The 15,399-nt window shown below is 29.9% G+C and overlaps 2 protein-coding genes across 2 annotated transcripts; one reads left to right on the forward strand and one right to left on the reverse strand.

The window, feature by feature from the left end:
- Nucleotides 1–7,224: 7,224 nt before the first annotated feature.
- Nucleotides 7,225–8,545, forward strand: LOC123197245 (protein EXORDIUM-like 3). Its single transcript, XM_044611446.1, has one exon. It carries the CDS (start codon nucleotides 7,333–7,335, stop codon nucleotides 8,347–8,349), a length of 1,017 nt encoding a protein of 338 aa, XP_044467381.1. The 5' UTR covers nucleotides 7,225–7,332; the 3' UTR covers nucleotides 8,350–8,545.
- A 4,651-nt stretch (nucleotides 8,546–13,196) lies between these two features.
- On the reverse strand, nucleotides 13,197–15,143 carry LOC123198238 (protein LPA2). Its single transcript, XM_044612907.1, has 2 exons — nucleotides 14,643–15,143; nucleotides 13,197–13,547 (listed from the first exon to the last, which is right to left on the reverse strand). The coding sequence occupies exons 1-2, from the start codon at nucleotides 15,064–15,066 to the stop codon at nucleotides 13,402–13,404; spliced, it is 570 nt and encodes a 189-aa protein (XP_044468842.1). The 5' UTR covers nucleotides 15,067–15,143; the 3' UTR covers nucleotides 13,197–13,401.
- Between the last annotated feature and the right edge of the window lie 256 nt (nucleotides 15,144–15,399).

The raw sequence follows: 15,399 nt of genomic DNA on the forward strand, positions 1-15,399 counted from the left end.
AGATCCAAACGTTTTAAACAAGACAATTTAACTCTTAAAAGCTCGGTTGCATTATGTTAAATTATTTGAGGATGTAAATATCATTTTTGAAACTAATTGGAATAAACATATTTTAAAAATTTTCAAAAGATCCTCAAATCTTTTCAAATTTTCAGTAAGCCCCTAACAATTTTCATAAAGATCCTCAATATTTTCAAAAATTATAGCTTATTCTCTAATATACAGTTATACAATAAAAAACTTCTATATATAAGAAGTGACAAAAAAAGAAAAAAGAGAGTAAAAGTAAAATAAAATAAGATATATTTTTATATAATTTAGATATTCAAAGTGTTATTTTTAATTTGTGTAAATTTAAGATTATCTGATAATTTTTAAAAATGAAATAGTAAAAATAAAATGATAATTTTACTTTTAATTGTATTATTTATTAAATATTATTTATTCCAATTATAGGTAAAATTTTTTCTAAAACTTCTAAACCTTGGAAATGATATTCACTTCACTTTTATAGGTTGTTTGGTTTATAGTAAAGAAAGATTACTTTATTATTATCTCTATTTTAGATATTAAAAAATTATCAAGATGATTTTGATTTTATTATAATTATATTTTTATTTATTAATTTTTTAAGATAAAAATAATTTCAACTTCATTTAATATAACAAGTAACATAAAAAATATTTTAAAATAATGTATTTATATCTACCAAATTTCTTGAATATAATAATCATTTATATCTAGTAATAATCTTGATAATAATATTTCGATTCGGCACCCTTTATAAATACTTGGCCAAAGGACTATTTTTTACCTAAAGTATCATCTAATCTCAAGTTCCCACCCTATAACTTTGAAAATCTCATTCACCCACCTATGACCGATTAAAATTAATAGAACTCTAACATTTTAAAATTTTATCTCTTCCCCCACCCCTCCTCCCCCAAAAAAAACTTCTAACAACTAACCATTTCTCCCATAGATCAAATTTTAAAAAATGATATTTCTCCCCCTAGGTTTAGTCTTCAACACTTCATTTGACATTAATTGGACGTCCAGTTGAGTGAAGAGAGATCATCGGATAGACAGAATGCTTCAGGGGGGAGAGATTGTTGGAAATGGTGTCGAAGTTTGAAAACTAAACCCAAAGAGAGAAATGTCATTTTTTAAAACTTGACCTATAGAGAAAATGATTAGTTTTTAAAGTTTTGTGAGAGAAAAAATAGATTAAATTTTAATTTATTTTTAATATTATGGATAAAATGATAATTTTACCTATAAAATTAATAGACTTAAACCTTCTATAGATGAATACTTGATATTTTTATGACGAAGAGATAAAAACTTGAGATTAAAAATTACTTTGGGTGGGAATAAGTCAATTTTAGCTTTTCCCTGGCGTGATTCTCCATGAAAATCATTATGTTTTTTGCACAAAATTATAAATAATCTCTGTTAAAATTGTGGTTCATCTTTAACAAATCCCCAGAAATTTAAAGAGAAAAATTGACCTCTTTGTACGCAAAACAGGGATTCTGAACATAATTTCATGCAAGAAACCAAGCATTAAAATTCATTAATTAGGATGGTGAGTCCTTTACTTTTCTGTGGCCCAATTGCCCATAATTGAATTTACCCTTCAAAACAGTGCTAAAAAATGATCACAATAAAACCACCCAATTCCTTTCACACACAAGGCACTGAGCATTCTACTACATTCAATGTTCACCTTAAAAATTCATGACCAAATTAAAAAATTTCAACCACCATGCATTAAGCTACATTTACTGTTGCTTTCCCTTGATGACAAGTCGTTTACATAATCTATTTTCAAATTTTTCATGGAAAATCTTGTTCTGGATTTGATTTTCTTTCAGACTAAATGTCGACATCAAAGTTGTTTTCGCTCACAATGTTTGTTATTTTATGCCCAAAAGTGATGAATCCTCTCTCTAAATTACATCACCGAGATATTTGATATATTTTGCAACTTCCGCTTGACTGAAGGAACAAAACAAATGCCGAGAAACTTAAGGTTTAAGCATAATTTACAGGATTCAGTGGACTAAAGGTGAGATTTGCGCAGAGTTTTTTCATAGTTTGAAGCAGCAACTTCAGAAGATACTAAATTAACCCAAAAACATTAACATTAATAACTTTTCTATAAAGTAACAAAAGCCACCGAATTCTGACTATTAAAGTCATTGAATGCACTAAGTGGGACGCAAATAACCTAATTTCTGTTTTTGTCTTTGCCCCATCTTAGATACAAGGATAATGGAAATCCACATTCCCTTCTTGTAAAGAAATATTCTCTCTTGTTCCCTCTCAACCCGGAGGAAAATTTTCCCAACCCTTTCTCTTCTAAAAAAATAATGGTAGATTTATCAAGTGTGACAGTATATTAATTAAATTTTTTTAAGTTTTGGTGGATATATAAATGAGGAGATGGACTGGAGAATGAATGAGCACAAGGATACGTCAAAAATATATTTATTTTTATCCTTGCTTCATCTTCAATTATATAAATATATCTATCTTTATCTTTGATTCGTCACTAATTATAAAAATATATTTATCTTCGTTTCCAATTATAGATTTTAATCATTCTAATCACTATCCCCATTTAAAATAGAATATTCCCTCTCCTTTCAAGAAAAGATGAATGGAAGATCTTGTTTAGAGAATTGAATTGTCATTTCTACCCTTATAGTAATGGTCATTTAAGTAAATAGTTATTGTTCATTGTTTCGAAATATAATAGATATATATATTTATTTTGAATATATAAATATATATATATTTATATATAATATTATATGATTAAATGTTATTTTATTTTTAATTTAAATTTATTTAATTATATAATAATATATATTATATATATATATTTATTTATTTATTAAATATAATAATATTGAGTTGTCGGACGGGTCCTTCTCGAAGGTCTGTTTATGGCAGAAATATGGCTATCACGAAACTTGTTCTTCTTTAATTATCAGGATGATCTGCAAAATTGGAGTACTTTTTTTCCCATTAGCTTGCATGGAGCAGGCATTTTGCAGAGAGTAAATAATTGTGAGTTATAAATGTGAACTGGGTGGAGATAAGTTAGATCCAGTTAATGATTGTGAAGATATGATATGAAAGTGAGAAAATCTGTTGCCCTACAATTATTTACTTCACCTTTACTCTGTTGGCCCATCCACCATTCATTTTTCCCTTTTCTAAACAACTACCGTTTAATTTTCTTCTTTATTCTCACCATACCCATTTATTATTTATATATATTGTTACGTAATTAAATAATTTTAAATTTAAAATAAATTAATATTTAATTATATAATAACACAAATAAATATATAGCTATTTATATATTTAAAAAAAATATATAATATTATTCTTTTTTAATAATAAAATTATACATATCTATTTTAAATATATAAATATATATATTTGATATATATTATTATATAGTTAAAAGACTTTGAATTAAAGATAAATTAATATTCAATCACGTAAAAATATATAAATATGTACTTATCTATATATTTAAAATAAATACGTATAATATTACTCTTAACAATAAAACATGATTGAAATAGATTTTAATTTTATCTACGTAAAGATCAATTCTAAATCCAATTAAAAAAATCAAGTTTGAAAGATCAATTAATTATGGTTTAAGTTTTTCTTGAAGAGAGAGAGAGCTCTCAAAATAGAGATAATTTTGTCTCTTCAAGGTAAATTTTGAGGGTTCTCTTTTATAAAAGAAAAGAAGGCCAACTCACTATTTACGACCTAATGTTTGGTGAAACGATTTTTCACTTTATCGATCACTTTTGGTTAGTGTACCATGTTATGTAAAAGGAGGAAAAAATTATTTAAACAAAAACTAAAAACAACAATTAAACCTTTCAGATTAATAAAATTGATAAAGTATTAAAATTTAAAAGAAAAATTTTGAGTTTAAATCTTCGTAACATTTGTAAAACTCTGATGCAATGATTGTAAGACATAAACTTACGTAATATAGTGATTGCATGTTTAATTATTATATCCCGAGATTTATTTATTCAATAAATCTGATAAGGTCTCTCAATTAACAAAAAAAAAAACCCAAAAATGATTTAAGATATATAATTTTCTCTTATATATGATATTTAAATATTTATTCTATTTTATTTTCTCATTTTTTTCATTACTATTTTTTCATCGTCTTTTCTCACTAATTTCTTTTCAATATCAACTCTACTTTTTTTCTTTTCCTATTTATTTCTTTTCAATAAAACAATCTATCAATTCCTCTTCTTTCCCTCTAAATATCAATACATTTCTTATTTTTCATTTTCCATGCATTTCTTAAATGTAAACATAAGGTTATTAAGATTTATTCCAATAAAATTAATAAAAATGAAAAAAAATGGTGGTGAAGATTATTAGAAAAGAAGGATAATCAGTAATAAATTTGACTAAAGAAGAAGAACAGTCGAAGGTAATATTGTTAGTGAAGATGATGGGAGAACAAAGAGAATAATTAGTGATTGATGATGAAGATGATTGGTGTTGTTAACAAAGATGAATAGAGTAAAAAGGATTTATGGTTGGTTGTGAGTAATTAAAAATGACAAGGGGAGATAGAATAAAAAAGAGAAAATGAGTAAATTATTTTAGAAAAACAAAAATTAATAAATTATAATTATTTGAGGAAAAATTGTAAAATTAAATTCATTGGAATAAAAATGGGTTAATTAAAATTTTAATTTGATAGGGGTGCTTTTATAATTTTAGTAAAATTAGAGTCTTATTGATAATTAAAATTTGTATGAAATGGTGATGACATTTTTGTTATTGTATTAATAAATGATAAAATAATAATTTATACTAAAATAAACAATAATTTATTATCGAAAATTGATGATATATGAAAATTTAAAATTTTAAACTAAAAGGATAAAAATTGTTATTCATCAATACTTTGGTGGTAAAATTTTTCCATATATAATTGCAAAATTAAAGTTACCCGAAGAAGCAAGAGCATGTAGGTCCCCGCTTCAACTAAACCTCCGAGGACAGTGAGTGAACACTAAAGTTCTGTATACGCGCCAATCCCGAGAGTACGCTATTCATCAACCAGGCTGATATATCCTATCCCAAAATTCGCGCGGCGATGTTTCACCAAAGAATTCATACGCGCGTGAGACAACCAGACAAACATGTCAGGGGATGCACGCGTGTATTATGCAAATTCGTCGTTCCCATTCCTCTGTGAACGCAAAGAGGAAAAGCAACCTCACATTCAACAGGGTGGGGGCCACGATCAAAGTTTGTTGATAGTTAAATGGTGATTGAATGGGCAAGGACCCACGTGATTCCTTTGTAGCTGAGCTGTAAGATTACTATTGGATCTTCGTTCTATCTTTCATGATTAGCAGCCGCGCAATTTTCTCCGTGATTAGGAACACCCACACTCTATCCCTCCTACTTGGCTTTAGCTCCTGCTCTCTCATGGGTTGGATATAAACATTGTTGCATCGAGCTCAAAAACCAGTTTATTTCAAATTTAAATTAAATCGAATTAAAAAATTTATTTTTTTAAAATCAAATTAAATTTAAATTAAAAATTTTAGTTTGATTTGATTCAATAATTAAATAAATAATTTAATTTAGTTTAAATTTATTTTTTAATTTAATTTAAATTAGATTAATTAATTATTAAATTATATTATTTTATCAATAAATCATAAATTTAAATTATAAATTTGAATTGAATTATTTTTATTAAAATTAAATTTAAACTATTTTAAATATTAATTTAATAAATTTAAATAAAATTATTTTTTATTTAAACCTAAATAAAATTCAAACAAAAGAGTGTTGAAACTCTGAGTGGGTTGATATCGACCCTTGTTTCCATCCACTTGGCCCATCCTGATGATATGATGCTTCTCGTCCTGATCTTATGACCAAATATCGACGGTCAGATTACGGGCAATGTTGGGCGCATGACACATCATACAAATGAAAAGTGTTGCGGCAAATATCTTGGATACTGTATGTGTTTTCCTTTTTCCTTTTTATTTTTTAAAAGTAAACCGGAATGAGAGAGATAAATAAATTAAATTGTGAAAATTCAACAATGCCCCCGTATCAAGGATTGTTCTTCTTTAAGAGGACAAGAAAAGGGTCCCATTCTTGTCACGATCTCCATTTTGCAGGTGCAGGAAAAGCCAAAAATTAGGTCACTGTTGTAAATTAAATAAAAAACACTATCCTTCTTCTGTGGACCGAAGGGAAAGGGCTGGCTGGACTTATCTGCTGTGAATTGTCCTTTTATACGATAATAATACTCTGTATAAAATTAAAATATAAATCATTGCCAAATATAGATGAATGGATGAATACTGGTTTGAATATTTAATAGGGTAATTTTTATGGTTGGATTTGAATTGAATTTATTTAAATTTAAATTTGAATATAAGAATTTAATATTTTTTTAATTTAAGTTTAAAAGATGTTTGATTAATAAAATTGGTAATATTAAAAATTTTGATACGAATTAATTAAAATAATATTATTTTGATTGATATATATCAAAATAATATTATTTTAATATTAAATCAAATTTAAAGCTCGATTTCTTTTAAATTAGTCAAATTCAAACACTTTTAACTCTATTAAAATTAAACTGAGTTTAAATTTAATTTAATTTAAATTTAAATTTAATTATTTTCATCTTTGATTAAGGCTAATTGAAGCGGAGCCTATCCTAAATATAAGCGGATTAGAGTATGAGGGGAATCTAAAAATTGATAATACAAATAAAATTTAACTGTGGTCAAAACCACACCGTATAATGTAAATTAAAGGCCAATTAATACTGTATATAGAAATTTACGGTGATCATATAAGTACATAAGAAAACTCCCAAAAAGGGCAGCGTGGTCGATTGAAGAGAAATGGACATGTAATTACAAAAGTGGAATTCCGAAATTATCCCTTCCAACATTTTCCCGCGCATCAGAAACATATAAAGTCTGATGAGATCAAATCAGATCAGATGACGACGACCATCAAGATGATGATGCCCCTGACTTCCTCTCTGACTTGTAGACCCCACCCCCTCCCCCTCCTCGCCTCTGCACTTTATTTATCTATCTGTCCTCCACAACCCGCAAATCAATGCCCCTCAAATATATATATATATATTTAAAATTTCAAAAATATTAATATATTTTAATCCGCACTCTGTATATATATAGCCCCATGACCGCGCACAAACACGAGACTTTTATTTCTTAACCATTTCAAACAAACTAAACACTCACCGATATGCGACCGCTTACGGAGGTCCTCACCCTCACCGTATTTACTTTACTCTTAGCCATCTCTCACTCCGCCGCCTGGCGCCCATGGCCGCACGCTAAATACAACACCTCCGATTTCATCTACGGTAGCTCGAAAAAATATGAGGGCTCGTCGGAGTTCGTACACATGAAATACCACATGGGCCCCGTCCTCACTGCCAATATCACCGTATACCCTATATGGTACGGCACGTGGCAGAAGAGTCAGAAGAAGATCATCCGCGAGTTCATCAACTCAATCTCCGCCGTTAACGCCAAGCACCCGTCGGTTGCCGGCTGGTGGAAGACCGTGCAGCTTTACACGGATCAAACCCAGAATAATATCTCCAGTACGGTGCGTTTAGGCCGGGAGAAAAACGATCGTTTTTACTCCCACGGCAAGAGACTCACGCGCTTGTCCCTTCAGTCCGTGATTAAAAGCCACGTCACGGCTAAGTCAAAGCCGCTACCTACAAACCCCAAGAGTGGGCTCTACCTTTTGCTCACATCGGATGACGTGTACGTCCAGGATTTCTGCGGGCAAGTGTGTGGGTTCCACTACTTCACTTTCCCGTCAATAGTGGGGTACACGTTACCGTACGCGTGGGTGGGGAACTCCGCGAAGTTCTGTCCAGGAGTGTGCGCCTACCCCTTCGCCGTACCAAATTATATCCCCGGATTAAAGCCAGTGAAGTCACCGAACGGCGACGTAGGAGTGGACGGAATGATAAGCGTGATCGCTCACGAGATTGCCGAGCTGGCAACAAACCCTTTAGTTAACGCTTGGTACGCAGGACCAGACCCGGTTGCCCCGGTGGAAATTGGTGATTTGTGTGAGGGTATTTATGGAACTGGGGGGGGTGGGTCGTACACGGGACAGTTATTGGACGGTGAAGATGGTGCTACGTATAATATGAATGGGATCAGACGGAGATACTTAGTTCAGTGGGTTTGGAACCACGTGGTGAATTACTGTACTGGACCTAATGCGCTTGATCAGTAAATTAAAAGTTTTTGGTGGCGGTTTGTGGTAATTTGGTAATTTTGATATTTTTTTTTGAAATTTTGTTTGTTGGGACTTGATAATGTATGGTTGGATTGGATGATGGATGCTGTTGATGCATGATTAGTTTGAAGGTAGTCGAAAAGTTTGTTAAATATGTAATAATAATTATTTGCAAACAATTTATATGCCGTTATTTCCCGCCTTATTTGAACCAAGTTAAGATATTTTCATGATATTTTGAAGAGATTAATCGTTTCAACTGAAATTCTAACAGCTAAAAAGGCGTTAACATGGAGGAAAGGGAAGTGTCAAATTTCAGACAAGCTGCGGACTCGTAAGTATAAATTGTTTGTACTAGCCATTGCTTCTTTTTTTATGTTGCCTTCTCAACAAAGACCTTTATTGGGATCCCAACTTCAAGGCCTACAATGTACTCTTCCACTCCGTTTTTTTCTTTTTCTTTTTCCCTTCTGCTTGTTTAAAGTGGGCCAAGAGACTTATTTCCAACCTAAGGAATAGATAAAACCTAAATTTTTAACCTCTCATTTTTTTTTAACTCAAATATTTATTTATTTATGACTCAAAGTTAATTAAATTTTTCTTTTAAAATTACTAATAAAATCATTACTTTATCATTAATATTAAAAAGTATAATTTTATCTTATTTTCTTTTTTAATTTTTGAAAAAAAATAGCTTTATTATTATTTATAAATTTCAAAATTTTAAAAATAATTCCTATTTTCCCCTCACTTAGGTTTTCTTTTCTCCCCTTTTGGCTAGCACTCCATTATTGATGCTTTCTTCTTTCAGCCTTCACCATTGAAATCTTTCAAAAGGGTATCGTGAGAGGCCATCTGACGAAGAGACAACGAAAGGACAAAGAGGTTCTTCTCTTCGTCATCTCTTTGTTACATGAGCTTTCAAGATGATCGGTCGAAAGATTTTGACAATGACGATAGGAAAAGGAAGTTGTCTATGATAGTGGTGGTCGAAGAGGGGAGACAAAAAAAACCTAAGTGGGGGGTGGAGGGGGGAATAATTACTTTTTAATACTTGAAATATTTAGGTAGTGATGAAGTTGTTAGTTTTCAAATTTTAAAAAATTAAAATGAGATAAAATTATAATTTTTTTAATATTACTAATAAAATAATGATTTTGTCTTGAACTCTCTTTAAAAATGAGAAGTTGTAGTGATAAAAGAGAGGATTTGAAATATTAGAAAATAAAGATGGTGAATAGTTTAAATGATAAAAGAGAGGATTACAAATAGTAAAATATAAAGAAGAGTGACATAAAAGGGATTCTAAATATTAGAAAGCAATGTTTTAAAAATTGGATTGGTGATCGAACCAGTACATTAATCGATTTAATTGGACAATTAATTTGTTGACAAATTATTATGTATTTTTTAAATAATATTAAACATTTATCACATTTTTGAAATATATAACTTATGAAACATATAAAACATAATTGTAAATATGTTAATTAAACAACTGATATTTTATTACATAAATAAACAAAAAAACTAATTACAAATTTTATCATTAATTCAATTAAATCCTACAAATTATAATTCTTTTAAATTTTGAAAAGATAAAAATTATGTAATATTATGTAAATTTGATTTTCTTATTCTTAAATTTTTTTTCTGATTCAAAAGATTTATAGAATTTGATCAAATTTTAAATAAGTTAATATTTATATATATATATATTAAAACAGATTATAAAATCAGACTAAGTAATAGATTAATTCAAAATTTAACTAATCACATTGGATAATTTGGTCCAATTTAAAAAACACGGTTAGAAGGTAAAGATTCTTTCTTGGTCTTATTAATTAAACATAAAATATATTAATTAAATGATTGATATTTTCTTAGATAGATAAAGAAAAAATATCTAATAATTGATTTTAAATATTGTTTTGGTTTAATAGATTTATTGAATTTGATTAAATTTTAAATAAGACAATAATTATATATAAATCAAATCAAGTTATAAAATCAAATTAAATTATACACTAATTTATGACTTAATCAATTGCATGAAATAATTGATTTGATTTTAAAAATACTTTTTATACAATAATGCTATATGTATAGAAACTGTACATAAAATTTATAGACAAACTGATGTGGTAGTGATGTAGCAAATCTCATGTGTTAAAACTCCCACATCAGTTTATCTTCTTTTGTGAGAATCAAATTGTGAAGATAAAATATTTCATTTTTATGACATTAATATGACAGTTTTGACACATAACATTTATCACATCACTATCATATCAATTTGTATATAAATTAAACAATACGTAGCGACGGAAAAAGCAGTCGTGTCGACCAAAGCTTTGATTTTGAGTTTTGACTAATAAACAATTCATGTGAATAAACAATAAACCTAATTAGCTAATTCTATACATCTATGCCCATTCGAGAGTCTTTCTTGGACTCCAAGGCAAAAGGCAAATCTTAGTGGGGAGAAAATTATCCTTGTATATAGAGAACTTTAGGTTATTTTAATATTTTATTATTAAAAATAAAAAAATATTTTAAAAAAATATTATTTACAAAATTATTCAGTATAAATTATTGTTATATTTAATTAAAAATAATAAAAAAATATTATTTTATATAAATATTAGTGGGTTTAATTATTTTAAAATATTCTTCTTATTACTATTATATTAATTAAAAATGAAGATATTTTTATTTTAAAAAATTTATAAATAAGAATATAATTATAACAAACTCAAGACTAATTTGATAATAGTGTTAATTACATTACTTCTTATATTATCTGTCATATTACTATTATGAATAAACCAAATAATATAATGTTAGTAATAAAAGATAAATTATTAAGATAATATTTTATTCTAACAAACTAGACGACCCATAATGTGAACGATTTATTTGGTTGAAGTTTTACTAACATGTTGAAAATAGAGTAAATATTTAATGGCATGAGGCATAATTTTGTTGCTAAAAATGCAGGATTTTTGAGATTTATAGATTTGAATTAGCAATATGGGCGATGAAATTGAGTGGGCAACTTCTATTCTAGAAAGCACAAAAACGCACCTCACGATGCCTTTTTTGCGTTTTCAAAACGTTTTCATTTCCAAAATATTCAAAAACTAGTATGAAATGTTTAAAAGGAGTGTTTAAAAAATATAAAAAGAATTCAAAATGTATTTCCGAAAAAGGAACTCGTCTTATTTTTTAATCAAGTAAAAATTAGTTTTATGATTCACTCTCTTTCATAATTTCAAACCTTATATCTGATTTTGTCTCCTCTCCTCTTCGACATATGAAACTTCTCTCTTCTTCAACGTGTTAAAACTTATCTCTTAACTATCCATGAAAATTCGAAAAATTGGTTTTATCATATTTGATATATACTGTTTATTTAGTTGTTAGTTGATAGATCAAATTGTTTGAATGCATATTCTTTTATAGCTAAAAAATTGCTGTATTTTATTTTTTTTTAAGAAATACGGATGATTGTATTTTTCTTTTTATAAAATTTGACATTTATTAAAAACCTTCATAATTTTCATATTTATACATTTTTTCATGCATTTTTGCTTTCATATTTCTGTATTTCCGCATTTCTATTTTCGTGCTACATAGCTTCTAACCAACAAAACTTAAAAGAAAGTCTTTATAATATTGGGAAATTGCTTTGGTTAGACTTAGTGGGGTTCATGGAAACCAAAGAAAAGGCTGGCAGAATTGAAAAACCCAAACCAATGGCAGTGAAAGCTAAGACTAGTTCAGCCTTATTCATGAGTAAATTAATCTCAAAAAGAAGAATATATAGGGATTTAGGTATTGCAACTTCAATGCAAGTTAAGTAACATAAAAAGAAGAAGAGGGGGAGCTTTTGAGTGTCTGCAAGTCTTATAATAATTTTTATACAACTTTTGTAGTCATTGAACTGAATAATTTAGTGGTTCAATGGAAGAAATTGGACTCTCTGATTTCCTCGAGTGGCACCAAAGCTTCGCTTTTGAGACCACAAAGATTTCGAAAATTTCAGGATGTTGGTCGCACCGACCATTGATATTTGAAAAAAAAAATTGAGGAAATTTCTTGAAATCACAGCAGTTTGTCATTGTAATCTCTGCCTACATCACAAGTTTTTGTAAGAGTTTTTGTTCATTCGTCGGTGCAAAGATATCCTAATACAAGGTTTAATGACCTCAAAATGTAAGAGACAAGGATAGTTTAAGTGATAAAAACGAGAGATTTCAAGTATGAGATTAAGAGTTTAAATCTTATACGATAACATTTCAAAATTAAACATTGATTATAGAGTCAATTATTAGAATCGGGGTTTTACTAAACTGAGATTTTCTCCTTGCAACAACAAAAAAAAACCTCCCTGCAAAAGGAGTAAAGGATCCATGTTGCCAAAAACTTTAGGAATGTTTCAGCGTATGAAGTTTGTGCAGTTGAATACAATACATTATGAAGCACTCATATGAGGATTTTAATGTTGCCAGAGCTTTTGAGGAAGACTGCTATAGCAGAAAACAGATAAACAAGTACGTTTCACAGGAAAAAATAATTAAGTAAAACTGTGAAATTCAACATACAGCAGTTGTGTTATATGAACTGTTTCAATGGGGTTTTCGTTTACATCTAGATATGAGAACATGTTCCATGAACAACTTCAAGAGAAGTCGGCTGATCCTTTTTGAGATTTTTTTTACCTGTCAGCAAAATGCAAATAAAGAATGACATAGGTCTGACATTTTCAGCATTCAGTATTTTTCACCATTGTTATGCGGACTAAACTTCCCGGTCAAACTTACATATTCCACACCCAAAAGAAGATTAACTATTACATAGTAACAAACTTTGCTATCAACGAATATGTGTATCGTCATCATACAAGTTAATTTGAGGTGCGTACGAAAGATTTTTTTTTTAATAAAATGTAAGAATAAAGTTGAATTTTAATCACAAAATTATGAGTGGGTAACGTAGAGGTCCTCTGTTCCCTTACAACTGAAACCATCAGCTTTCATCCATGATTCAATTTTGGTCCTTGAGTTTCTCATTTTGCAGGTACTTAAGCACTCCATACGCAACCGTTCCAGCAACAAACAAGAGGACTGTTGGAGTGAAAGTCGGATACAGATACTTCACAAAGAATTTATCCCATTCCTCTGGTAAGAAGCCTGTACAATGAAACAGCTAGGTCACAATGTGAAAGCAACATAACATCATGGTTAAAATGCAAATCCAGATCATTTGTCTGTGCTCCAGTCAATGGTGGAAGTAGCACAAAAATCACACCATTGTGCTATAAAACCCCTATTTTGGGACATTGAATCTTTGGTACCTTGTTAAATGCAAAAGAAGCACATATTCTCTAAAACAAAACCGTGACTTAAGAAGAAATTTAACAAGTGGTTAAAGAGCTGATTGAAGCAGCCAACTTTAAACCATTTCCCCACATTATTGTAGATTTGAGTAAAATACAAGTAGACTCTCTCTAATGCTTTGAAATTTGTCAAAATCTTTCCTAAGATCATCAGAAACTTCCCTTAAACCTTAACATCCTGTGCAAGGTACCTCCACCTATTCTCTAAATTAGATGGCTATGGTTGTAATTAAGCCAAACTTGAGGGAGGTGATAAAATTTACCCCATATGTTGTGGTTAGAAACCATCTGGAAGCATATTGGTTCCTCAATGTTCAACTAGATATATATATATGATGGCTTATCCTCTATGCATTTAGTTAAATTCTTAAAAATGAAACAATGAATGAAAACACAAGGAAAAATGTTAGTCTCTGTTACTTTTCGGAGGATTTGTGAGATTTAGGAAACATCTGGTTTACAAGGTTATCCTCAGGTTTACCACACTAAACTACTGAGCTAAGAAAAATTAGTAAAAATAGTAGTTTTAGTAGAGAATATGCGAGAAAATAGCCATTTACCAGGACTCTCAGCTGTCAGTAAGAAAATGCACAGCTAGAAATGGGAGGCTTAAACTTTTAGAATTTGCAAAAACAGGTTATCCCCCATTCAACAAGGTACACTCTCGCAATTTTTGAGATTGAAAATTCAATCTTCATTCTCTCTTTTTGAACAATCAAACAGAACTATATTAGCAAAGCAAGTTTCCTCCTATCCCCAGAAAATTATAGTTGTGAGGACACAAAGCGCCCATTTTCAGGCGAATTATCAAATTGAATCGAATTAACAAAATTTGAACTAAATGATCAAATCACTCAACCGTAATTTCAACTAGCACTGCTATATATACCTGAAGCAGCAAGAGTAATGCCTTGAAGAAGAATGACCCCACCAATTCCCAACCAAGCAAGGAGAAAAGCACTCTCATTCTTCATGATTTCTTTAGCTTTAGCCTCATCTTCTTGACTTACAAAGGCGGGTTTTTGAACGGGAGCGCTCCTAGTAACCGAGGCCCTCTCTCTTTTACTCTTGGATTTCTTTTTCTTGGTGACAGAAGTGGCAGTAGGTTTCCCAGAAGTAGAAGAGGAGGAGCCAAAGCCTTGGCCAGGAGAAAGGGGGTTGGGTTTCTTAGGAGAGTCTTGAGTAGACTCAGTGTCGGTTGGGGTGTTCTGAGATTTAATGAATAGGAATTTAGATTTGGTTGTGGAAAGAAGTTGACTGTAGGGTTCGTTGGTGAAAGATAATGGTGACTGTATTTGGAGTTGCAGCGCCATTTTCAGTTAAGTTGGTTATGTTGTGTGTCAGTTTATCTCTTGCTCTGTGTGTCCATTGCTCAAGATATTATTACACACAAATCAACTGCCTAATTATTCTGAACAGCTATTATAAACATGGCCTAGCCCAGCCTAACCGGGCCTGGCTCGGCCCATTGAGAAACATTCACAATCTTCTTGCACGAAATACCCCATCTAGGGTTGGATACGAACAAAGTCAAGATTGAATACCTCTTGACTTGAGTTTGATTCAAATGAAGAATAGCTAAATTCGAATTTGTTGAACGAACATTATGGGTGATTCAAATTTGGTTTGAATAAAAATGATTCGTT

This window comes from Mangifera indica, chromosome 15 (genome assembly GCF_011075055.1).
Source record: "Mangifera indica cultivar Alphonso chromosome 15, CATAS_Mindica_2.1, whole genome shotgun sequence".
Classification (NCBI taxonomy): domain Eukaryota; kingdom Viridiplantae; phylum Streptophyta; class Magnoliopsida; order Sapindales; family Anacardiaceae; genus Mangifera; species Mangifera indica.